The 27,276-nt window shown below is 45.2% G+C and overlaps 1 protein-coding gene across 7 annotated transcripts in view; it reads right to left on the bottom strand.

Moving 5' to 3' along the window:
* The window catches only part of LOC146861709 (zinc finger protein 425-like), a 281,372-nt gene extending 258,872 nt beyond the window's left edge, over positions 1 to 22,500 (bottom strand). For all 7 annotated transcript variants that reach the window (XR_014979015.1, XM_085646056.1, XM_085646057.1 and 4 more), the window contains exon 1: positions 22,191 to 22,500. Coding sequence is in view for 6 of the 7 variants with exons in the window: in XM_085646056.1 (XP_085502182.1) it covers positions 22,191 to 22,217 (27 nt within the window). In the remaining variant the exon portion in view is untranslated. The remainder of the gene's footprint in view (positions 1 to 22,190) is intronic.
* Between the last annotated feature and the right edge of the window lie 4,776 nt (positions 22,501 to 27,276).

The raw sequence follows: 27,276 nt of genomic DNA, 5'->3' as shown, positions 1-27,276 counted from the left end.
CCAAGAAAAGGTACTGTCCCTCACAAAGCAACAGGAGGTAATGGCCGCCAAGCTGGAGGATCAGGAAGGGCGAGCACGGAGGAATAATATTAGAGTGGTGGGGGTCCCGGAAGGCATGGAAGGACCAAGTGTCAATCTATTTCTTGAGGATCTAATTCTCAATCACTTAAAGCCTAAACAACTCTCCAACTATTTCACCATAGAGCGTGCACACAGGGTGCCTATACCCAAGCCCAAGGCCCCAACCAGAACAATTATTGTGCGGATCCTCAACTTCTGGGACAGAGACGCTATCCTGCAGGCAGCACGCGCACATGGTGAACTGCATCGAGAAAACGCACAGATTTGTTTTTCACGGATTTTAGGCTACAGGTCCAGGGGCTGGGGCGAACGTTCCAAGGCATCAAAAGAGAAATGCGCAGCAAGGAGATCACGTACTCAATGCTGTTTCCTGCAAAGCCGAGGGTGGTTGCCGAAGAGAAAACGTGTTATTTCGGCACAGCAGAGGAGGCCTGGGAGTGGCTAGAGGGATGGACACACAGTTGAATTAAGTCCCAAAGGGACAGGAGGAAAGGTCCACAGAAAGAGAAGCCAGGAGAATTGGCGGCAGAGGGGATTCATACATCGGATTAGGACTAGCTCGAGAGGAAGGGGACGAACTGGGATGGCTTCGAGCATGGGCGGCAGTGGTAACTGTTGGTGCACAATCAGGCAGCATGTGATAAACGGGAGGGAGGTGATGGACCAGTGTGATCGAGGCTGCACCCGCTGAGAGAGGTATTTTAACATTGGCCAGATGCAGCGTCAGCAGATTTGGTGTTGAACTCAGGGAGGGATGGGGTAGGCTGGGGACGGGGGCAGGGTTCCGGGTTGCTCAGCAACTGCCAACCCCCGTTTAGTTCTCCAGTTTAAGGGCGACAGGCAAGTTGGGGTGGTGGGGGGTTGTTGAACCCGCCAGCAGGGTAGCAGTGAGGTGGGATAAATATAGGTGGGAAATACAGCGATTTTGTCATTATATTAGAAATGTTTACTATTGTTCAGATGTCGGATTGCAGTATTAGTGCAGATGTTTGGGTACGTAGAGACAGGAATGGTCCCTTTACGGTTAAGGGGGCAGCAGCTATACCCCAAATGGAGGATCAAAGTATAAAAAGGCAGAGCTGGGGGGAAAGAGAAGCGAGATAGCAATCAAAGTACTGTGTTGGAATGTGAACGGTCTGGGTAATCGAATGAAACGTACTATATATTGCAGTATTTGCACAGACAAGCCCCAGACCTGGTACTGATCCAAGAAACACACCTGAAGGGCAATAGGTATAAAGCATTGGATATATATGGCTACAAGTTAGATATGGCTACAAGTTAATAGTGCACTCAGGTTACACGACAGGATCTCGAGGAGTAGGGATAGTTGTTAAGACAACTCTCCCCCTGGTGGTGCAGAGGGTCTGGTATGACGATATGTAGCGCTCACGCGGGCATGGGAGGGGAAGACCCTGAATGTTGTTTCATGTTATATACCACAAGACATGCACACAGAGCACTAGCGGCCATAGGAGCTCTGTTGGTGGACCTCCCACCAGGGATCTTGATATTAGGGGAGTGACAAACTCCACCATGAACCCAGAGAGGGACAGGAAACTGAGGCACTGAGGCACAAAGGGGCGGGGGTGGAGCCACTCGAGGCATTTGTAGAGGCCATGGGTTTGACGGATTTATGGTGCTTGCACAATCCTCAAGAGCGACAATACACCTTCTACTCCGCAGCGCATGGCAGTTACTCTCGTATTGACCATGTGTTGACACAAGGGGGAAGTGAGGGATGGTTCCGAAATGCCCATATCGGGCCGCAGGGAATATCAGATCATTCACCGATAGAGGTGACCGTGCAGGGCCCGACTCGGACTAATGTACTGCAGCCCAGAATAGGCCCGTGGGCCTTCAAGGATAAGAAACTTGAGGCCGAATAAGAGAAGGGGCTCAACTTAATTTTCTTGATAATGAGGGGTCGGTGGAATCAGCGTGCACCCAATGGGAAGCATTTAAGCCAGTAATAAGAGGACACATTCAGGCCCTCCTCGGGGGCCGCAATAAAGAAAAGAGAATCCAATTTGACAATTTAGAGGAAGAGGTGGCATCATTGGAAGCTAGGGTATTAGCCGGGAGGTGGGCTTGACATTAAAAGACAGGAAATGAAGGACCTCACTGACAATGCTGCAAGGTCGGCGGCCTTAGCAGCACAAAAAAGGAAATATGATATAGGCGATAAAGCAAATAAAATGATTGCATGGTTGTATAAAAAAAAAAAAAGGGAAATGAAACTGGGTGGCAAAAATATATGATCCCCAAGGGGTAAAGCATACAACTGGCGTGGGGATTGCGAGGGCCTTCGCAGATTACTATGAGGGGATTTATACCTCCAACCCTACCAGAACAGAAACAGATTGTCGGGAGTTATTGGTGGATGTTCGGCTCTCCACACTGTCCGATGAGGATAGGGATGGTATGGAGAAAGACATAACAATAGAGGAGGTAACAGGTGCTATTCAAGACCTGCAGACGGTGAAAGCGCCGCGACCGAATGTATCGCCTGGCAATGTTTGATGAAGCTACAGAAAGAGGCTGTCTACCACTGGACAAGCGAATAGCCACCATTGTGGTAATACCCAAGGCGGGTAAGCCGCCGGATCAATGTAGCTCCTACAGGCCCATATCCTTATTAATCTTTGAGGTTAAGATTCTTGCTAAAGTCCTGGCGAGCCGCCTTGCTGGGATGATTACGTCACTCGTATACCCCGACCAGTCAGGATTTATGCTACACCGGTCTACTAGGTTAAACCTTCAACGCCTATATGGCGTGATGCATGTGACCAAATCCCGTCTGGATGAGGAAGCGGTGCTACTGTTGTAAGACGCACAGATGGCATTAGACAGCATCGAATGGCACTACCTACTTGCAGTTTTGAATAGATTCGGATTTGAACCTCAGTTCCAATACTGGATCAAGTGGTTGTATAGGAACCCACTGGCAAGGGTACAGGTGAATGGCTCTGTCTCCCGCTCTTTCGTCTTACACAAGGGGACGAGACAAGGATGCCCACTGTCTCCCATGCTATTTGCGCTGGCGTTGGAACCGCTAGCGCTGTGGGTTAGGTGGGGATCCGATGGTGTCTGGGATCACAGGGGAAGGACAGTGGTAAAAGTGAATATCTTTGTAAGCGGACGACGTCCTACGAGTGCTTAATTTGTGTCGGTGCTTAGCACCGGCACTTATTTGTGAGGGCCGGGTCTACTGTAACACCAAGCATCTGCAACTCTGCGCGTCATACGGCAATGTGAATGTGGCATATGATACACTGCGCGTGTCGCTGTAGACTAGACAGTAAATAAAATTAAATTACCTCACTCCTGACCGCATCACATACTGGTCCAGACTGTCCGACTCAATTTATTTACTGCAGGAATGAAAGAATTCAATATGTAGATAAGATTGTGAGTGACGGTCACGGTGCACATTTTGAAATTGCTTTTAGACGGCGTCCCTTGCTGGTGGGCGGGACATTGATTGGGCAGGGCCTGGATTTCGTTCTGCGGGGTAGGGTTGTGCGGCAGGCAGCATGCATAGATTGTGTTCAAAATGCCACGCCCCGGCACACCTGCACGCACCGATCCTGATTGAGGCAGAAATGGGTTGAGGCGGTTCGCCAGACGACGTTGTAGCACAGGCAGCAGCTTGGCCTAGGCCGCCTATCTAATACAACTGTAGGCACCCATCACCACCACCAGGGCAGTAACGGTAAGTAACGGCCATAAGCTATTACATTACAAAACTGTTTTTTTTGGGTGGGTCCTGACGTGTACATGTGGGTGGCGTCACAAGACAGTCACCAGCATCAGCGTGGTAACTCCGGCTTTACATGAAGTCCGGAGTTAAGGTTAAGTAAGCGGGCGGGCTGCGTGGGCCTGCAGTGCACCGCCCCCTGCCCTTCCTTCTTCCAGCCTTCAGATCCTGGCCCGGGCAGTGGCATTGTACTGGTCTGGTGCCCCTTGCCCGGCACCAGAGGCATGATTGCGCAGGGTAGGCCCTGGACTCGTCACTCGGTTGTTCACTTGACAGTTCACTTCATACGCATGAAGTGAACTGTGAAGTGAGTGAACCATCGAGTGAGGATTCCAAGGCCTTCTCTGAGCAATCATGCCTCCGGCGCTGGGTACTGTGTGCAAGCGCAAGTACAATGCCACTGCCCGGCCCGGGCCAGGAGGAGGAGACTGGAAAAAGGGCAGGGTGCCATGCAGGGCCTGCCTTTAACTTTACTTATCCCCGGATTTTAGCAGCGCGGCTACGCTGCCTAGTCTCCAACAAATTGGGGGATGCCTCACAAGCACCATAACTTTGAGATACCCCGAGCAGCTCCCCATTCCTCTGCAGGAAAAACCTGTGAGAAAATGATCTTGGGCACATCATTTTATTGTACATTAGCCTGGGAGGCCGGGCACACGCTTCACACGTGCTGAAGCCTACACTGCTTTATAAAAAAAAGATAAACATCCCCTTATTCCCCAGGGCCGTCATTCAATCTGGTAGCGCAAAAGCGCTACAAATTTGGTTGTTCTAGTGTGGTTGGTCTGCCTTTTCCCCATGGCCTCTTCCCTAGCCGTCATCATGGGGTGCGGCACAGAGCATAAGCTTTAAATGATATGCAAATTAGTACCTGGACTCCCCTGTAGTTCCTCTCTGCAATGTGCAGGAGCCCCTCCCTTCCGATATGTAATCCCTCACTGGCTACCCCTTGCCTTGCACACATGCACAGGGCTCCCTGGGTGCTTCTGTTCTGAAGTAGATAGTTTTCGACCAAAACTGTGTGGCGCTTTCTCCAGTGTCCTTGAGCCACGAGGGCAGAGGGCAGCACAGGCAGAGCAGACTGACGGTGGTGAGTAAAACCTTTTATGTTTACATTGTCCGAACTTAGTGTGTGCCATTGCCATGCTTTCTGGCATGGGCCATAGGTGCTGGAAATATGGGTGTGGATGCTGCAGCAGCCCCCTTTACTTTTTTTCTTTTCATCTCGTCACATTTTCTGTGCTTTCAAAGACAGGTCAAATGGCAGGCTTTGTGGTCTGACAAAGTGCTGTTTATTCTTTTTAAATGGAGAGTGGTGTTTACTTTTATTTCTGTGACTGTAAAGTTAGTGGCTTTTGTAAAACCAACTATCTGTAAAGGAACTGCACAAATATTTCAAAAGTATACCAGCATTTAGAGAAGTAATGCACATTATTTTGTACTTATGAAGTATGATGAAAATAATGATTTTAATAGGAGCACAATTAATCAAGACACCTTACTTGGTGATGCGCACATTGTAAATATTTTCTGCAGCCCAATTTTTACTCATTATCGTTTGAATGGCACATCGTTTTATCAGTAAAACTGCATGGTTTTTTTTGGCAATTTCAATGGAAAATGTGCTGTCAGTAATTGACAGAGCGCTATCAAAGAATGCTTTAGTAATATGTTTGCAACAGCGGTTTTCAAAATGCTGTACTGCTTACATAACACACCCTCACCACCTGTGCCAGAATGGGCAAGGCCCATTTGCTATGCTTGTTTGTGTGATGCTTGGATTTTTCACAATCCTAACAGTGATGTAATTGTCACTTCAGCCAATTTGTTCCAAAATTGTGCTTTAAATGCCCTTTAGTTTTCATATTTTTCAAAATGTTCATGGGGTAGGGGAACCTTCTATCAAAACCTTACTTGAGGAAGACTCCCTAGCTGAAATTCAGATCGGGTATTACATCTGACTTTCAGCAGTGCCAGTTGAGGATGTGGGTGGAGCCAACAAAGTAAGAGAGTGGAGCAAGTGGAGGAAGTGGGCGGAGCCAGAGGATATAGGAGGGGCCTCCTACAAAGATTTGAGCCCCTGGACTTAATATTTTACAAATTAAGCACTGCGTCCTACTGTATGCAACGAGGCCTTAGTTTACCATTAGCCGGCTGCTACAAATTTTTCACCTATTTGGGGGGTATTCGGGGTACCAAATTAATTGGGATAAATCCCTGGTGTTCATGCTCACAGAAGGGCCGGTGCCCGCTCTCCCTGTAGGGACGCAGCTCCAGTTTAAGGACGGTTTCAAATACTTAGGTATCAACATAGCTAAAGCAGAAGCAGATTTTATGGAAGGAAACCGGATGCCGCAGCTGGAGCGTTTACACAGGGATGTTGCTCATTGGAGGACACTGCCGATCTCCCTGATGGGGCGAGCAGTGCTGTTCAAGATGATGGCACTACCATGGATGTTCTATAGTCTTCCAAAACACCCCGTATGTGGCACCGGACAAGTTTTTTTAGAGAAGTGTACAGCGAATTGCGGAAATTGCTGTGGGGCCAGACTATTACTTGTCAAACTCCAGAAAGAAGTGTATGAGGGTGGCCTTGCGGTACTAGCCCTTAAGAAATATTATTGGGCATCACAATTAATTACATTTAATGATTGGGTTTTCACAGATAGAAACGACCCAGCATTCAGGGTAGACCAGCTGGCGATGGGGCCGAGAGGATGTCCAAACGCACTGTATAGAGGGAAGGCAGGGTAGACCAGCTGGCGATGGGGCCGAGAGGATGTCCAAACGCACTGTATAGAGGGAAGGCTGGGAAGTGCATGCCTCTACACACAAAGACAGTTCTAGAAGCATGGCAGAAGGTGGACAGGTTCCTCGGGTGGGATAACAGGTTGACGGAGCGAACCCCATTATGGGACAGTGACTTGCTAGAGGAGGTGGGCAACTTGCAGGGTTTCAACAAATGGAAGCTGCTGGATATAGTCCACCTGGGAGATATATGGAGGGGTCTAGCTATAATGTCGTTTGAGGACCTACAGAAAGAGTATCAATTAGCGGACTCGGAAAGATATGTGTACATGCAGCTGGGACACGCGCTTTGCAGGCAGATAAGAGATGGGGACCGAATCTCTTGAGTATAGTCCACTGGAGGATTGGCTCCTAGCAGATCTAATCCAGGAAAAAGCGCTATCATTAACATATCGGAAGATCATCAATAGCTCACCTGACCCCCTGAAAAAGTTGTACGAGGCCTGGGAGGCCGAAATTGGCCTATTGGAAGATGATGATTGGGTGGAGGCCCTACAAAGCCCAAGAGAAGTAGCAGTTAGAGCGCGATTTAGGTTGATACAATTACGGATTTTACATAGATCATACTCCACGAGCACAGTTAGGCACAAGCTAGGGCACACTCATACAGATAGATGCTATCGAGGCTATGACCAAAAAGGTACCTTCTTCCATATCATTTGGGAGTGCCCAGCTATATAACAATATTGGGGAATGGTCATAAAAGTGATGTCAGACGTCATGAAATGAAATACCAGCATTTGTGAAGCGCACAGCTACCTCCGGAGAGGTGTCCCGGCGCTGGGGGCCGTCAGGAAGATTAAGCGAGCTATTGCCCAGAGTCCCATGGTGCTGGGCTAACCTGCTACCAACGATCGAACCATGAACCCTGTGGTCTGGAGTCAGGCACTCTGGCGCTGCGCCACACCTCTTTCACAAGGGGCTGAAAATCTCTGCAGATGCCAAATGGCATATTCTAAGTGTCACGGGGAGCAGACAGGGCCTAGAGATCAGAAAATCTGGCTGCGAGTGGCGGCCAAGAGGAATATTGCCATGGCATGGGGGGCCGCCCTTCCTCCAAAGGTGGGTCAATGGAAAGCCGATATTGACTGGTGCAGTGCCACAGAAAAGATAGTATACAAAAGTTGGGGCTGCCACGTAAATTGGAGAAAATATGGCACCAGTGGGAGACATATAGGGGCATGTGGGGGGGGGGGCTTCGATAACACTCGGGTGGTATTAGGGGACGGGGGTTGTCAACGACCAAGGGGACAGGGAAATAAGATCCAGAATAACTGTTAGAATACAGGATCATGGGATGTCTACGTTGTGCCATGTATGTACGTTTACAAATGTCGGCTGAAACTAAACTGTACACTGTAACTGACGTTGGTTTAATAAAAAGATTGTTTTAAAAAAAAAACCCTGCCTGAAACCGGTTTCAATCTTGAAAGGGTCAGTGAGATCACCACAGTTGCCATACCTAACTCTGGCAGTACTGAGTGCATGTAACCTAATAAGGGCAGACAGAATACAGCAGGAAAACCCATCTTTTCCAGAATTTCCACAACTTGGTCTTAGGAATAGAGTCAAAAGCTGTCTTCAGGTCAACAAAGACCACAAAGATGGCCCTTGTCTAGCAAGACTGTTTTACGATATAGGGGACAGAAGCGTGGTATTTGATCTACCGTACTGACTCTATTCCTGAACCCCGACTGGAGCTCTGAGAAAACAGAGTTGTCTTTGGCCCAATCAAGCAGTTGATCCAGTATAAGACAACAGAAAAGTTTCTGAGACGTATCAATTAGTCTGAGGCGCCTATAATTCCCTGAGTCTTCTCTGGACCCTTTTTTGTGAATCTGGAAAATTTCTGCAAACAACCAAGAGCTAGGGATCGGGCCACCTGCAAGAATAGAATGAAATTGCAGCAGAAAATATGTTGTCCAAATCAGAGAGTTTGATCTGAAGAGGTCCGGAGGAAGGGAATCTGGGCCAGGTGCTTTATGCGCCCGAAGTGTCATAAGCACGGCCATTACATCTTTGAGTTGGAAAGATAGAGGGGGACCTTCATTGATGGGGAGACATTGCTTGATTGTATATTTTCTGGGTCGGTCTTGCCTGCATACATTTTTTGGAAATGATTCACCCAGGTCTCTGGCTGTAACTTATAAATCGACACTAGTGGTAGCATTCCGCCTGCTGTGAGCTACGATTCTCCAGAAAGATTTAACATACCCTGCCCTAACAGCTACTACTAAGTCCTCCCACATCACTCGTTCCCAATCAATTCTGGCCTGATGAAGTGTCTCTTCATACTCTTTCCTAGAGCTGGCAATGTTCTGCTTGTTTCTGGTTTTTAAGCCTTGTATAAGGATACCTCTGGAGTTCCTATTACTGGAATTTAACCAGGTACAGTGGGTTTGGACCCTATGGGTCTTGCGTCCGTCTTTACTAATTTAAGCTTTAAGAGAAGTGAAAAGACTTTCATGGGATGTAACAATAAAATTATAATCAGAAATTGGTCACCCCACGGTGTTCAATGCATCCAGAGTTATCAGCCAACCGATCATACATCTGAGCCACCAGGTTTGGGTCCTTACAAACAGCATTCCATTTTAGGGCCCGCTTGTTATTTGAAATTGACAGGGCAGCCCCAGAGTTCAGGGAAGCACACTAATGAGCAATAGATTTGACTTCACTTAAGGATAGATGGAAGGCATTGTTGTCGCTGTCGTGGCGCTCAACAACTATCATGTCTTTGAGGGATTGCCATAACGGAAGGGATAGGAATATATAATCGATGTATCTCTTTTGTGATGCTTGCTTAAAAGTATGGGCACTGCTGAGGTCCGAACGGGACCTACTGCTACAAGCCTTGAAGCCAGAGTGAAGAGTTAGGCTCATAAATTGGTCAGCAATGGGAGAACATCTTGTAGGAAGGCCGAGATCTAGCAGAGGGACACCCCAAGCTGCATCTTCTTCTTCAGTTAGTTTAAGAGGCTCAGGGCCATAGGGTTGGAAAGTAACATTGAAGTCGCTGCAATAATTACCCTATTATTGTATAAAAGGGAATCTAAGGCTTTATCTAGAATACACAGAGTATTAGATATTCTGTTTAGCCCACTGGGCCTGTTGTAGAAGTTAAAAACATACCAAGTAGACCGGTCCCCCAGCAATAAACGCCCCCATAACATCTATTGAATTTATGTCAAGCCTCGTAATGTGGAGGGCTAGCGAATTTTGTAACTACATAATCAAGCCTCCAGTAGGCAAACACCTACCACCTAAAAATGCGGGGCAAAATAGGTGGTGAACCCTAACCTATCTACTGGCTGCGCACACAATATCTTGAAAGATACAGGTATCAAACATATCAATAAAAATCCCCCAGTCTGGGTCTACCAGCTTGCATTTATGCCCTGCCGTATTCCATGAGAGAATGTTCCAGATTCTTTGCTGTAACCGTGAACTGGGAGACGGCAGAGAATGGTCGTGGTGGAGTGGTAAAATTGTGGTGACCTATGTTGGCCTCCTGGGGGAAGATCATGTGATATGGCTACAACCTCAACAACTAGATTTCCCTTGTGAATGTTCACAAGTGAAAGAGTTCCAGACAAAACATGCTTCTGGGCAATAGTGGGGAAAGGTAAGAAGCAGTGACAGTGGGTGACCTTAGAGTGGCCCAGCTAGGCACAGAGCTAGAGGCTGTGACAACAGGTTTCCAATGGAGATTTTTATTACTGCGGGATTAGATTCACCAAATACTTGATCCTGTAGCCGTCAGTCCTGGGCATCAATAGATGAGACTGTTACAGGAGGATTTTTCTCATAAGAAATGGCAGTTATGGTGCTGGAGTGACCATACCTAATGTCTAATCTCGACTCAACTCTTGCGGGGAGCAAAGGAGAGAGAGGCCTATAGAAGTACCCCGAGGGAAGTGTTTAACACGATTTGATGAGGGTGTCAACAAATTCAACCGTCTAAGAAAAGATTCCACAATTGGAGGGGACTTAAAATTCATGAACACACAATCCCACCAATAAGCTTTAGGATGGATGACCAGCCATGGTGAACGTCTGACTGAAAGGATCTCTTAGGTCAAATTGCAGGGCCACCTCGTATTAGTTTGTAGCCAATGTGCTGACTTGTTCCTCAATGACACAGATCTTTCGCTAGTGTTTGGAGGTAGTTCAGGGACATTGCAGCATACATTTAAATATGGTGTGCACTCAGAAGGGAGCTACCATGGTGGATTGATGGAGTAAGTTTCCCACTTTTACCTTGATGCTGGGCCATGTTGGTGACTCTACCATGGCCCCTCAGGTTCCCCATTATTCTCTTGCTACCAGTAATGTCTAATAGGGGAGGTAAATGAGTTTGGACAGGAGGATTAAATTACTTATTACTGCCAGGGAGTGTGCCTGGTGAGGATGGAGCCCTAAGGTAATTGACGGGCCCTTTTTTTCGGCAGAGACAAGGGGGGCTTTCACAGTCACCAGTTTTCCCTCCAACCGATCAAGGCGGGCCAGCAAAAGACCAATTTGAGCTACTAAATAGCCCTTAACTTCTCCAAGACCTCCAAAGAATGTTTCCAGGAGTTCTTGAGGAAGAATGCCAGGTGTCTGACATAGCGTACAAGGTGATACAAATATTATAGGTTCGCTGACCTGGGATGATTTCTTTCGAAGATGCACAGTAGGGGATTGCGTGGTGTGGATGGAAGTTTGCTCGTCTGAAGTCTCACTCGGAGATGCAAACCGATTGCTGAAGGGGGGGGGGGGGGGGATGTCATCAAATGGATCTTAAGTTGGGGAGACAGAAGGGCATGGTAAAGGTAGATCTGCTCTGGGGCTACCAATGGATTCCTGACCTGGTTTGCCTGATCTAGTAAACAGCCTGGGAATTCTCCTCTGGTTATGCAGGGCAGTATTAGGGGGTAGAACCTTCCAAGTGAACGTCCGTGAAAGAAGCAGTCGGGAGGGAACTAAAATCTACTCACATTTTGACAGTAGGTTGTCTGTAACCCAGTTATTCCCTGCAGAATTCCATGTTTTATTTAATTTCTTCTCTTTTGGTGCACTTAGCCCTCACTCAATGGCCTTTCTTATCCCCATAATCATCCCAAGCAACTCAATCAGGCTACTCAACCACAACAGGGCTCAAGGGACAGCCAGACTAGTACAAGTAGGTGCAGATATTTTTTGTATACATACATTAATTCAGCCAAGTAAAAAATCTAATTTCGGAGGCTGGGATGCACGCAGGAGAGTTACTTGCAGGTAGCTGCAGAGCTACCAGTAGCTTTCGAGTTACCCGCTGTAGAAGTCTGCTGTAAGGGAGAGAAAGAGAAAGAGAGTCCGCAAATAACCGTGGCAGGTGTATGAACCTCCACTGAGGTATTAAGTTCCCATCACCCACCGGTGGTGGTTCTTCATCATTTGGGAACTAAGGACGAACCCCGGAGTACCAATCACTCTGTTAGTTGTGGTGGTACCCTGGTTGTCCAAGGCAACCGTGCCAAATTGTTACCAGCGGGTGATGATTGCAGTGCGAAAAGGTGGTGAAAAAAAGGTGGTGAAGTTAAAAATGACTACCAAGACACTGTGTAATTTTATTCTGGCGCTATCTTGGTGTCAAGATTAAAATCAAAATAGACAGCTTAAACAAATAACTGTCAGGTTACAGGTCAGGTTACAGGTCTACATGTTTCGGCTGTTGGACAGAGGAGTCCAAGCTCTCGTCAGGACCATGTAAACGCTACTGCAAAAAACGTGAAAAACTCAAATATAATAATAATAATAGTGAACTGAATCAACGGTTGGTACCCAATACAACCTGATCAAGTCCTGTGTGTCACAATGGAACTGTTACAGGCATTGTCTGGAGGTTGGCCTCCGCGTCAATGTGGGTACGCGCCTCGCCTCGCCTGGCATCTGCTCAGGACTGTGAGGCACCGCTCTGTCCGTCGGTACCCCGCTCCAAATGTCAGAGCTGGAAGGGGAGGTCCAAGACCCACAGTATTGTTTTGTGTATTGTTAATTGACTTGGGGATTTATGCTGTGTTGGTCTTTAAACTCATCCCTAGGACCCTCTTACCTAGCTCTTGTTTCTACGAAGTCTGCTGTAGACATTTTTATATTGGGCTTGATTTTTATTTGTCTTCACAAAAAGAAGTTCATGTTCTCTAATCATGTTTTCATATTTTCGCTTTTACTGAGAAAAGTTCACATTTTTGTGCGTTATTCCAAAGAAAGTTCACATGTTTTTGTCAGTATGTGCAAATCCTTAATGTTAAACAGAAGAACTCAAATGGGACCATGCCTCAAAAAAGAACTCTGAATCAGAACTTCAGATGCTTGCTCGGTCCAAAATTACACACGTTTGTAAAAGTTTTAGTCTCAAATCCCCTAAGTGCAAAGGCTGGCTGTTACGAAACCATTATATTTGCACTGGTGTGGTGAGGGGCAGCTTATCCTGAAGTAGAGGACTGTATACTATTTAGGACTGATTTGTTTTATGGATTTGCTTTATTTTTTTATATAGTGGCACTTAACAAGATTTCCAGGCACTACAAAGATCACTAAAAGCTTAGAAAGATACCTCTTAAATGGAACAATATAAACACCTGACAAACTGAATCAAAACCATGGAGGATAATTTGATTGATGAAGATATTATAGGAACACACAAGGCAGACTTCAGAAAGAGCAGATGGTACTAGATGGAGTGTGAAAAACATAAGGATTGAATCTACGGGGGAAGAAATGTTGGAAGCCGGTTCTGAAAATTGAGAAAAATCCTGAAAACTCAAAGACCCGGGTCAAAAAGAGGGAGCTAAAAATGGAAAAAGGAATAATTATGTGGAGTCAAAATAATAAGTGGGAAGAAACAAAATTGCAATCAATTCTTGAATACCCTCTTATCTCCTCCAGACCCGGTGTGGGCCTCCCCACAGGTCACTGTGATCGACAACCAGACAAATGCCCCCTACTATGTCTTGCCTTTTTCTTTTGTAGCCCAGAACCTTAGTCTTTGGTTTGGCAGTGCCAACCGGTACAAAATATGTTGTGTGCTAAGCAGGACGTAGGCATGTGCAATAAGGAGCTGTAGTTCAATTCAGACTTACAGAAGGCTACAAAGCATGTCCCAAGTACGGCTGTATTAATATAGGCAGTTTTTTTTAAAGATTGGAAATGTACGAATAATTTTTTGTCGAAATTATAGATTCTGAGAAACTACTTCAAATTTGCCCCACCCAAAGTTAAAGCAACCTGATGTATTTCCTGGTGTAAATTCAAGAAAGCCAGTTACAAAAGGTTTCTACTGTACTTATTTACTGGCAACATAGGCTCCAGTTTGGAACTTGTTGAAATTCAAATAAATACAAGCATTTTAAACAAAATGCATGCCCGACATCATGTATTTGTAATGCAGAGTTTAGCTTACCAAGGGACGATTAGGTCATATACATCTAGTGAGTCCTACAGAGAAAATGTAGTGAGGCATTCAATGGATAAAATATGAATTCCATGACGCAATCTAATAAGACTTTTCAACAGAGCTCATTCCGTGTTAAAAAGCATGGCTAGCAATTATGAAGGATGTTATTTTGATTGCCTATTTCTTACCGCTGGAAGTGTTCAATTCAATTCAATTCAAATAGACTTTATTCGGATTTCAAAAAAACCATCCATAAAAGCACAGAGACAAAATTTTAAAATACACATTAGGTACTACAATTTTGGGCCACAGCTTGTTACATATAAAAATATAATTTATAAAAACAACAATGAGAACACAATTGACCTTCTTGCTAAGCTGTGCATAAGACCATCATACATACAATATATAGAGGTATGCAAAAAAGATAACTATAAATTTTATGAGGGCAAGACAAATGCAATATATTAAGTTGTGCAAATCATGCTTTAAAGTGCAAAATGCATGTCTAGACAAAATTAATCGATTTTCAAAGACCTGCGTGAGCGTACAATGGCGTTAAGAAAGCTACTAACTCCAAAAATTAATTCATCTGATCCCAACATTAAAAAGTGTCTATAAGCATAATTGTGGTCAGTCAAGTCATATTTCCTACAGTAGGGGATTAGGTAATGCCTTGTAAATTTCATGTAGAAACCACAGCCAAAAATGAAATGGAGCATACTCTGGGTTCCACCATGGTCACAAGGACAATATAATTTTTCCAAGTTTCTAGTGTAACCCAGTGGAAAGCAGATAAGATTTACAATGCTCCTGTCCCTGAATCTAAATAATAGAATCCTATTCCACCTGCCCAATTTTTTACATAGATAGGGCTGGGGTGACATCGGGAGTTCAATGTATGGTTCCCGGATTAATAAGTAGTTGATTGTAGATTGTTTCACGGAGTCTGCCCTTTCCCTCTCGTTGTGAAAATACTGATAGAGTGCCCTTCTCACCAGGTTTTTATGGGAGCCGTCAATCTGGTCGGGGTATGTAAAAAGATGACCATAGTTGACACTCACAAGGCTCCTTTCTACCGCATTTATCCATGGGATTAAACTGGCATTCTCACTTTTCAAACAATCTATAATAATCTCACGGGACAGAGAAGCTGCCGGGTTTTGCCAAATCCTTAACCAAAATAATGCAGGTCTAGCTCTTATAAAGTCCTCAACATAATGCAGTTTTAATTCATTGTGACATACAAGGGTCGGTGCACTAATAACTCCCCCCAAAATCTTCCGACAAAATCTAGCTGGAAGTGTTAAATTCCTATAATAAAATGTAAAATCAACTTTATTCCCCATCTTTCAGGCCATTGTAAAAATAGATGCAGCAATTTTTTTGGGGGGATGATGAGGAACACATCAAAAATTAAATATATGTCCAGTCACAGGACTCAAAAAAATGTTATTCACCATAGCGAGTGAGCGAGGAGATTTTATAAGGTCGAGGTATTTTTAGCACCTACTCATCCGTTCTGATGAGTGAACTTAAGCTGGAAGGAACATGTGTTCTGTTCATTCATAAAGTGAATGAGCAATAAATACATATTTAAATCTTGTTTTTATCTAGATGTATTTGTTGTCTGTTCAAGGACAGGGGTCTAATGTCAGTAAAAAGTAAAACTAATTGTTTCTCGTCTTATCCTGGAGGTTTTTGTCAAGTGAGCTATTTGACAATCACTGTGAAACAAAAGGCTGTAGTCAGTTTTTTTCCTAACACCCAACATTTACACAGCTTGTAAATGATTAGTAAAAGTATTTAAAAATATATCAGGAATTATGAAAGAACATGCTTTTGTAATTCAGAAGTGTGATTCAAACAAAGATTTAAGTAGCAGCAAAACAAATCAGAACACTTTACTTGGTCACATGCAAATGACAAATATTTGCAGAAACTCGATTTTCAAACACTGTAGGCTATATAGTTTTATCAGTAAAACCACATCAGTGGGAAATGTGGTCATTTCAATGGAAAATCTGCTGACTGCAAATAAGTGTGCCACCACCTCATGCTTCAGGTATGCATTCATTAAAGTTTTTTAACATGATTTGAGAAACATTCTTGATGACAATGCGATTAATGAACTAAGAGGCAAGTCAGCAGTCATGTGCATCCTATATGTGGATAGATTTGTCATATATATGGAGCAAAGGTTTAGTCTATTAAATCAAACAAAAGTATTTTTTGTACAGCAGATATGCCGAACGTGCGTATTTTATGGTGCTCTCATGGGTGATAAAGAAGAAAATGACGGCTCAGTGAATTAAAATATTTGCCCCGGATCACATACTTTGAAACCAGTTTATGGGTCAAGAGCATTATAATTAGGTTGAGTAGATTATTTAAGTCACTAAACCTACAGGTCTAGTAACATTTTTATGATTTTTTAAGGACTGAGTCAGTTCCTTGTGGGTTTCATATGCTTCACTCGTCTCGAAGTTTTTAAATCAAACAACCTTTGTGTTATATGGTACTGCCTTGAAGTCCTTGTCTGTCACTGGTCGAATAGATTTATTGACATCCAGTGACCCCTAATGAGAGGCAGAGGTTAGCCACAGTAATAGCATCCTCTTTTTTTTCTGTGCTGATGGAGAGATGTCAGTATCAAGAAGCCACCCGCCAGACCTCTGAACCGATTAACCATATCTACACTGGTAATTAATTTGCAGACACCCATTAATTTATTCAGCATGTCTACTTTTCATTTATCCTCTTAACCGGAATGTAATTGAAAAAGATGGATGACTAAAGAGTACATGTGCTTAGCCCTCTTCTCTAAACAGCTACCTGATTACTTTTAGAACTGCAAGCCACAGACATTAATTACAAGACAGGCTGTAAGGAGGGGACATTGCAACAGCGAGGGAGGGCTCTGTAAAATACCCCTTGCTCCTCTGCTTAGCGTATGTCATCAATTCAGAGTATAATTGATTGTATGGAATACTTAAATTACAGTTGCTAAGGAAAACTAAATAAAAAATGAAGCCCAGGTGGGAGGACACAGAGTTTCTAAAAACACCAGCACTTGTGTGGAGTGCTCAAGCACCAAGAAAAAGTAGCTCCTAAAACGAGCGCAGTGGATAGATACAAGTACTTGATCCATGATCTGGGGTAGGGATAAACACAAGACAATGCATGATGCATGCATGCCATGGACAAATTGGGGACAAAAGATATGAGGCCAACGGTGTAAGCCTATAGGCGGGTTGAAGTCCACAGATTAAACACAACACGTCTCTTTGAGATCTAGCTGAGACCTCAAAATGGAGTTAACTTTAATAAATTATTAAACGACACAAATCCAATCGGTAGAACCGGAGATATTCAATTCCAAAGTTTTAGATAAAAATAGTGCTAAGAAGCACAAAACGCCAACTATGGTTATCTGGTTGTGCTGGACCATAACAAAGTCACAAGTTCAGACTGATTGTGATGGAGCAAGGGTCGGATACAGGGACCAATTTAGGACTGCTAAGCAAGAGTATCTTAAATCCTCTTTTGCACAGCGTTGCGGTATCCTGCGTCAAGGTTACATCACATAGCAGGGGCTCTAAGGACCTGGGTGATTGCGGTGCGGAGTCCTGCGTAGTTGTCTAGGATGCCATTGATGAGGGGTTTGCGATGCAAAGTCCTGCGTCTAATATGCGTCGCCCACCAGCGGTTTCGAAGAAGCTGTGGGACTGCGATGCGGAGTTGTCGTCGAGGATGCCATAGACTAGGGGCTCGAAATGCAAACACCTGCAATGAGGATACATTATGCAGCGGATGATCAGAGAAGACTGCGGGCTGCGATACGAGGTTCAGCGTCGTGGATGCATTGCATTGTGGCGGTTCCACAGCGGCTTCAAAAAGGTACATCACCCTGTACCGGTTCCCTTACAGAACCACAGCAGGAATGCTAAAGCTCCTTCAGGCCCACTTCCAAGGGTCTAGGCCTGGAGTGGCACCACTTGGAAACTAGTGCTGACAGCAGACAGGGTCCAAGTGCCGGGTTTAAGGTGGTTGGAGCCTTTCCCGTACCCGAAACCCAGAAGGCCAGTCAACTAGCCCTTGGAGTCAAACTGGTGGTCCTGGGTTCATGACGCAGGTCCAGTCCTTCCCTCAGGCAGCAGGGCAGCAGAGTAGAAGTCCTTCTTGCACAGCAGTCCCTCGGAGTCTTCCACAGGTCCAGAGTTGTACTGAAGAGTTGGGTCTGAGGATCCACTATTTATTATACATGGTGCCAGCTTTTGAAGTAGAAGGTTCTGGTGCACATTTCTCCGAGTAGCTCATGAGCTACAGCAAGATCTCCAGCTACTTATGAGTAGCTCTCCTGTGTGAAGCCCAGAGTATTAAATTAGAAGCTTTGCTTGGATGAATTGTATTGTGTATTGGAGACAAAACTCCATGTATTTTCAGAAGTCAGGCTGTTTAGAACAAAATGACTGAATTAGCAAAATATAAATAAAGCTCATATTTGAGTGAAAATGTATGTAGTGTTAGGGAAACTTACTGCTAATATTATTAATTGTGGTGCCAGGGGCATTGCAACTATGGCTGTTAAATATTATTCACATGGAGGCATTCCACATTGACAATACCTTTGTTGCATTACTACTGATAACTATGTCTGATGAAGTGAGATGATCACTGCTGCTAATCTTTAAAATTGCGGGCACTAATTAAATCATGTTTTATGTTGTTACTATTGCATTGCTAATAGTATTACTCGTTCAGGATGATTGTCATTGAACTTAAGTGACTCTTATTACAGAAAAGGTTGGAGACCCCTATTCTCGAGGCACATCATCGAACTGGAGGCAGTGCAAGAAGTGCTACAACATGTTGTCTTGGTTCTGAGAGGTCAGCATGTGAGGACAGACAACAAATCGGTCCTACCCTTCATGAAGCATCAGAGAGGATCGTGAGTGCCGAGTTTAGCAGCACTGGCTCTAGAGATAGGTTTGTGGGCAGAGACCAATCTCCTCTCTGTCAGCAGCCTATATTCCTCAGAGGGAGAATGAGACTGCAGATCATCTCAGCAGAGTGCTTTCCTCCTCGGGCATGATGTTGCTGTTCCAAGGAATATTTCAACAAATAGTGCAGCTCTTTGGGGAGCCAGAGTCTGATATCTTGGCGTCCAACGGAATGCACTGTTGCCCAAGTTCTGTCCTCTGATCCATTGTCCAGGAGCATGGAAGATGGGCATCTTGAGATTCCAGTGACCAAAAGTGTTGATGTATGCCATTCCTTCTATACCTCTCAATCTGAAAGTCTTCAGCAAGGTTCGGGAGGACCAGGTGGAGGTGATGTTGGTGGTTCTAGAGTGCTGTTGCCATCCTTGATGCCCCCTTCTCCTCCAAATAGCAGTGGTGGAAGGTGTGGGCGATTCCTCTGTTCCCATATACTCAGAGAGAAACTCAATTTTCCCAGTCAACCTTAGTGTGTCTTGAGTTGGGGGTTTGACAATTGAGAGGGTGATCTCCAGGTGATGGAGTGCTCAGCAGTGGTAGCCAGCCTTATTCAACAATCATGCCGCCAATCAACACTGAAGTCTTACTCCTGTCATTGGGCACATTTTAGGAAATGGTGTCCAGAGAGGTGTACAAAACCAGTGCCAGGAAATCTCTCTTTAGCATTTGATTTTCTGAAGGATGGCTTTATTATGGGCTTAGTGGTCTCATAAGATCCCAGTGGGCCACAATTAAGATATTCAGGAACTTGCATTTGGTACTGTTGGTGCCTTTAGTTTCAAGACTACTACGGCCCTTCTTTTGAAAAAGACCAATGATTAACTCACCAGCCCCTTCATGGGTTTTGCAGGCTCGACGGGATGAGCCTGTTGAGCCACTGAATAAGGTGGCCCTTAGGTTCTTGACCTACAAAATTGTATTCCTGTGGCAAATTCTTCCAAGAAAAAGGATTGGGAGTTGAGCTCCATCTGAGCATTTTTTTTAAAGATTTCCCCTGGACAAGGTAGTATTACGCCAAGTTTGCGCTGAAGATACCTCAGACCTTCCACTGTCCTTCTGATTTAGTTCTACCAGTGCACCATTCGAAACCCTCTTCTCCTGAAAAGTTGCCCCAGAAGCTAGATGCAAGAAGAGCACTTGGAACTTACTCGTCTAGTAAACGCCCCTTTCATTTATGAGAAATTAGCTCTGAATAAAATTTCAACTTGTAAACTATAAAACAATTTCACTTTAAGAAGGCATTTAAACTGCTGTAGAAATATTTTAACTTAGAAAAACACAGTAGACGAGAAGTATACATCATATGAAATGTGTAGGAACTTTGTAGATGCTGCAAAATATATCAATCACATATAGAGTTAAGAGTGCATGCAGAATGTTTATAAACTAATGCATAGTCAAAAAAAAAATAATCGCACTAATCAGTCATTCTTGATTGTGCTCCTTTAGTTAAGGCCCAAAAGCCATTTTTTTTCTCGACTCTTGCTCACGGTTTCATAGACATTTGTTTGGTATATATTCTGTCTAATACTAGCAACACGCTTAGGAACGTTCCGATGTAACCTTGTGTTCATTTAGCTCATCCCTCCATGTTAGATCATTTATTCAAATACAATGAGACTTGTTGTGAATTATAATAAATAATGATTTCGATATTTGATGCACACTACATCCGAATGTTTTTAGTAGTTCGCCTCTGCATCTCTGAAATGCCATTGTATACATGACTGAGCTCATAGCGCATCCTTTAGCTTAGGTAAGAAGGTTCTCATGAGAACTTTCCCCATGTCACAAAGTCTTCCAACAATGTAAATACCTATACTAACATGAATATTAACTGTCGGCATCGGAAGATTGACAACACCATCCAATGATCTGCCCTGATTGGAAAATATATATATATATATATGTATTCGATTCTCTCCATGGATAGGATAGGCAGTTTCCAGTGCTGTGACATCCCCAAGGAGATAAGTGGTGCACTTTATAAATACAGTAAATAAATATATATTGATGCTTAAGGTGATTCTGAATGGAATACTGATGCGGTTGTAGATCCCGACCTTGACCTAGTGCAGATTCTATCCAGAGACTCTTCTTTATAGAGAGTTGATTCTTTGCTTGTTACCAACAGCTGCTGCTAAGGTGACTTACCTTCTCCTATTCTATTGACCTTTATTTGATCGATGCTACAGCAGAGATCTTTCTCTTGCAGACGGTTGCCACTGCAGCTGTAGGGAAGTCAGCTGAGTTTCCAGAAATGCCCTTCATGGGAAGTTCGTCTCACTCTTGCTGTTTTCTATAAAGGACTCTTCAGGGGTTCTACCTTAGGTTAGGTGTTGAAGCTAGTTTGTCTATTCTTCCTTTATGGGACACTGCGTTGATTTAAGCTGCCACTAATCAATATTTTATTGGGATTTCTGTGAAATGAATGAAGATGATCAGATCACACTAAACTCGTAAGATAAATAAAAGGTGTTGAAACCTTCCTAAACTCTCATCATTGACTCCATTTAAAACTCTAAATGTCGATGATACGTGTACGGTAATTTTTTGTTTTTGCTCCCATTTTAAGTATGGGTGGAGAAGATCCTGCTGACCTCCCAAAGGCCACTGGTTTTTCCAAGGCCGATAAGGTTCTGAACCATACTTGGCTAATCCGTTAGGCTCCCTCGCATTAAATACGAGTTTTGTGATTGGAGCCTTTGGCGCCTCGACTAGAGGTTTAAAACCAACAAAAGCATAGGTGGTTGAAGTAAAAGAAACCCGGGCCTATAAACCTAGGTTCAGAGCAGGTTGACATGGGTGGGTCAGCTTCTTGGGTGGCTATTAAAGAGGCAGAGAAACACCATGATTCGGAGTAATGTAATATGCGCAAAATTATGTATCACACATCTAATGTCTTGCTTACCGACATGTTCGTCATACATAAAATATAAACCCTTCAACTTTCGCAGCCCATGCAGCGAAACCGAATAAATGTTTAATAAGCACTATCTGGGGGAAGAACCGATGGTGCGCTACAAAATTATCGAGGTTTCTAAAAGAAAGAAACGTACTCCTAAAAAACGGAGCTGCAGGTTGGAAAGAAGTCACAACAGCTTCGAAAATAATTACTCACCTCGCCTGAATCCTTCCTCGATTCCATTGTGAAACAGCCCTCTCACTCCAGATGAGCAACCAAAACAGACACGAATCTCTTCTTTAAAAATCCTATCTGTTTCAAGGTTAAGGGGTAAATCAGTCCTCCCTCTCTAGTTCTCCGAAATTATACTAGAATGAGCAAAAAGGGCAAAGTTCTCAGAAATTAGAGTTGACTATTTCGATCATGCTCAGTACACCGAAAACACATCTCCACGCATGCTCCGTTGGAATCAGTTGCACAAGCTGGAGTGATCCATACGCGTAACTCCCCCTTTCTAAAGCGGAAAGACACTCTTTGTATGCACATGCGCACTGCGTGAGACGCTCCTTTCACCATTCTAGTTCAGACGCTACTTACTACCTGCACGTCAGCGAATGGAAGAGACGGGGTTTCCGGGAATGGCAGGCTATGATTGGTGGTTTTGTTTTTGCCTATTTATATACCGCGAACTCGACCCGAAGGTATTGGAGCGCTTTACATAGCAACGTAATTACATTACACATTCAGGCACGGGGAGATTAAGTGATTTGCCCAGAATCACAGGATGTGGACGCGACCTCGAGGCTCCAACTCTGGTTTCCAGCACCAAAGTCGGCAGCGTAGCCGACGGACCACAGCCTCTCCCATGGTTGAAAGCCTGCTTGCGCTCATTGAAGACCAGTAAAGCTGCCGCTTATTACGACCGCCCACCTGTTCCCTGATTTGGCTATTCTGCTTCTTCCGTGTAATGGGCTGAAGTCGGGTTTAGGTCTCACTTAGGCAGAATTTGCGCTGCTGTCTCTTCCTGACTGTTGTGTTCAGGAAATGGGCTTAAACTCATTCCATTTTCCGCCTATGTTTTCAATGTACTCTTTTGACTGTTTTATGGAAATCATTTTTTTCTTTGATTAATTTGTTCATTAGTCCCGCCTTAATCCCTTACACCCCATAAGTACTGTTGCATGTAATGTTGCTCGGTCAGATTGATTCTTTGTCAGGACCAGAGGCTTCTGATTATGCTGTCTCAATTTCTTTACTGATCTCACAGCTGCCAATGAAAAACAAGCATTTACAATACAATGGTCTCGGCATTGGTAAAGTTAGAGCTATTGGCATTGCTTATGACATTATTTTTGTTTATGTTTTTGCTTTCAAAACATTTAAATAAACGGCATTGTTAAAAACAAAAACAAACAAAAATAATGTCATGAGCAATGCCAATAGCTCTAACTTTAACAATGCAGAGACCGTTGCATTGTAAATGCTTGTTTCTTTTTGGTGAAAGCGCCCCATTCCGTGCTTTCACTTTAATGGTGGCTGCGCCCTTTTCTTTAGACGCTGCTCGCCGTATTCAGCTTACAGCGAGCTGCAGCTAAAGAAAGGGCCACAGCCACCATTAAAGTGAAAGCACGGAATGGGGCGCTTTCACCAAAATAAAAAAAGTGAAATATCAGCATGGGGCACTTTTACAAAAAAAAAAGAGTGGTATGGAATGTCATAAATTGGAGTGTAATATAGTGGAGGGAGTGTGAGTGAAGTGGCACAGAGTGGAGTGGTGTAGGGGCGAACAATGGAGTGGCGTACTGTGAGTAAAGTGTCATGGAGCGGTGTAGACTGATATGGTGTAGAGTGGAGTGTTGTAGAGCGTCGTTGAGTTTTGTGACATAGAGAGGAGGGGCACAGAGTGAAGGGGTGTAGAAGGGAGGGCAGTGGAGTGGCCTGCCATGGAGTGGCATGGCTTGGAGTGGCGTAGAGTCTGACACAGCTTCTGCTCTCACATAAGCGCCGGGACACCCCGTTGGGGTATCTGTGCGCTATACAAGATTCCCAAATAATAAATAGAGTGGATTGGCGTAGAGTGGAGTAGTGTGTAATAGAGAAGCATGTTTTAGACTGGAGAGGAGTGTCAGAGTGGAGGGGTGTGGAGTGAATTGGCATAGACTGTAGTGGCATGTCGTAAAAGTGGAGTGGCATGTCGTAGAGTGGGGCAGAGTGGAGTGACGTAGGGTAGAGTGCCAGAGTGGCATGGAGTAGAGTACATTGGAGTAGAGTGGAACACTGTGTCGTAGAGTGACATGGAGTGGAGAGGTGAAGAGTGGAATTGCGTCTCGTAGACTGGAGTGGAATTATTTGGCATGATATGGAGTGGCGTGGAGTACAGTGGTGTGTTGTAGAGTGGAGTGACATTGAGTGTCGTGGAAAGAGTAGATTGAACTTCACAAACAAATTAAAAAAAATTGTAGAAGACAATGCCTTTCATTTAAGATTCTGGCTCACCAAACCTAAAACTGCGGGATCCAATACATATCTGTTATTAAGATACCAAGGTCTGTATTTTCTGCTACCACCCTGGAATAGGAACCATGAAGTAGAACTTGTGTGCATAGATAAGATATAAATCAGCGATATACCTACATATCAAAATAAAGCTATCAGAAAAATAAGATACCCAGGCGATACTTTAGTTCTGTTCCTTAAACGGTGAGTAGACTACAACGCCCCTGCCCGGCCACCATCCCTTCCCCGCATCGGCGAGGCGCGTTTTCCTGGATTGTTTGGTCTTCCAGTATTGTTTGCGCTCCTGCAATATTCAATGCCATGTGCAGGTTGCGTCATTCTTCCGCCTGCCTTTTCTTAACCAGGGCGGGCCTCGCGGGACCCTTGAAGGAGGTCTCCAAAGTGCCGCGCGCCGGAGACGGCTGGCGCCAAGACGTAAAGGGCAGCGAAGCGACCGTCGTCAAATTAATCATGGCCCCTGCATCCTTCCAACGCCACCGGCGGGCCGAGAGGGGCGGGGGATCCTTTGCACAAACCATGCCAGGGTCCGGGATCGACTGGAGTACTACTGACAGCTGAGGAAATGAAAACTGCTACTCGCAAGGATAGGGGTAGCACGGGTGAGAGCTTTCTCAGTCCACCAAAGAGACCATTCAAATGGGGAACCGCGGGGGCAAAATGGCGCTCAAGGGGCGAGACGTTGTGGCGTAATGGCCAGAGCTGCCGTCTCTGGAACTGGGGAGCTAGGTTGGCATCTCTGCGAGGGCAAATCACTTAATCTCCCCATGCCTATAAAAAAACGAATGTCTCCATGTTTCATGTCACTGGTGCTCGTGTAAAGCGCTCCAATACCTTTCGGTCGAGATCGCGCAACTGGGAAGCCGGGTTTTATTTTGGTGGGGCCTGGCAAGAGAGAGAGAGAGAAGGCTACATACACATTGCAATACAGATGACTGTACCCAAGTGGCCGCCTCCTGCACTGCGTGAGTCATGCACGGGGGTCTCCGGGTTCCGGTGGTTTAAAATGGGCTCTCTGCTGTTCCGAACACTCTATTGGCGGTAAAACCTCACGCCAGGCGCCCACACTCCCAACACGTTTACCATGATGACTCACTTGGTTACCTCCGAGAGGCAATGGTGTCAGAAGCAGGAAGAGTGCATGTTATTTATCTGCTGGGAGCAACTGATGATGCTTGATCCTGCGACCGAGCCGCACTCCGAACTGTGGATCACTCCTTTATTTGGGATTTACTAAAGGATTCTCTACGGTCACTTTTAACTGATTCGCGTTTGCAGTTAATTGAATCGGTTTTGTCACACACGAGTTTCGGTTACACAGTTATTCGTGACAAAAAGAAACCAGGCCGTTTTGAAAACACATTTCAGGAAAACCAAGGCAGAGCAAAAGGCACACCACTGCCTTTCTCCGAGGTCAAGAAGAAATGCCTCGGAGAAAGGCAGCGGCATTTTCGGATTCGGGGGGCGTGTTTGTCTTTTCTCTCCTCCAGCCATTGGCTGGAGGAGAGAATGAGACTTCTTGCAAAAAACACGCCCCCGATCCGAAAAGGACGGGGCCTAATCGGAGTGACTGACCTCTTCTCCAGTGGCTGGCCAGCATTCAAGAGGCCAGCCAATGGAGAACAGGGGAGAAGAGGGGCGGGTTCAAGCCCCTCTTCTCCAAGTCATTAAATCTCGCGAGCGAGACTGCGCAAGCGCAGCCTTCGCTAGCCGAGACCTAACAAGTATTTGCAATGCAATAGGTCTCGCATTTACGCGAGTTTGAGCTATTGACATTGCAAATGACAATGCCTTTTATTTTTGATTTTTGAACATAAATAAAAGGCATTGCCATTTACATTGCCAATTGCTTAAACTCGTGTAAATGCGAGACCTATTGCATTGCAAATGCTTGTTGAAGGGGCAATCCATTTGCAGATCCACATCTGAGTAATTCTTACGCCGTACCAAAGAAAATAATATAGTGCTGAGGTGCTGCTATTCTGTGCTGTACTATGCAGCGCTATAATATGCATTATATATTATGTACCTACATTCAGGAACGGTGCTTTAACCCCTTCCCCGCTCATGACGGAACCGTTCCGTCATGAGCCACGGTTGCCGTGTGCTCATGACGGAACGGTTCCGTCATGCCACGACCGTTGGCGGCCGCTCCGCCCACGCGGCGCTGTTTCCCCGCCTGTGCGGGGGGACAACGCAACTGGGCGGAGTCATGACGGAACCGTTCCGTCATGAGCACAGCTCAACCGTGGCTCATGACGGAGCGGCTCCGTCATGAGCACAGCGCCACCGCGCTGCCCCCCCCGCACCCCCCAGCGCCGCGGCGGAATTCCCGCCGCGGCGAAGGGGTTAAAAAAGGCAGTCTTTAAGCCCGACCTTTCCAGCTCGTGAAGAGACAGGGGGGGGGGGGGGGGGGGGGGAGGTGGAGACATTCAGGCTGCGCGGCTCACTGAGAACATCAAAGCGGCCTTGAAATGATCACGTAGGCTGCCAAGCCACAATCAACCATGCCGCTCTCACAAGTGACAAACACTGAAGGGAGCCTAAAAAACTCCCAGAACTAACAGGCGTTTGCCGGCCAATCACGAAATAAGTGTCGCGGGTCATCCTGAAGGTGACGCCGAGCTGTACTGCGCGCACCTTTCACACCTTCTCTCTGTTTCACCAATCACAAACCAGGGAGGGCTCTTCCTCGCGGAGCCCCGGCTTCCAGCGTTGTTATCTTTGTAAATGTGCTTATCTTCTCTGGTTGGGCTATCTGCGTGAACGTAATCACGTGAGTTGTTTT

The sequence above is a fragment of the Triturus cristatus genome, chromosome 3_1 (assembly GCF_964204655.1).
Source record: "Triturus cristatus chromosome 3_1, aTriCri1.1, whole genome shotgun sequence".
Taxonomy (NCBI): domain Eukaryota; kingdom Metazoa; phylum Chordata; class Amphibia; order Caudata; family Salamandridae; genus Triturus; species Triturus cristatus.
The sequence above is the reverse complement of the archived record's forward strand: the minus strand, read 5'-3'. Positions and strand labels throughout refer to the sequence as shown.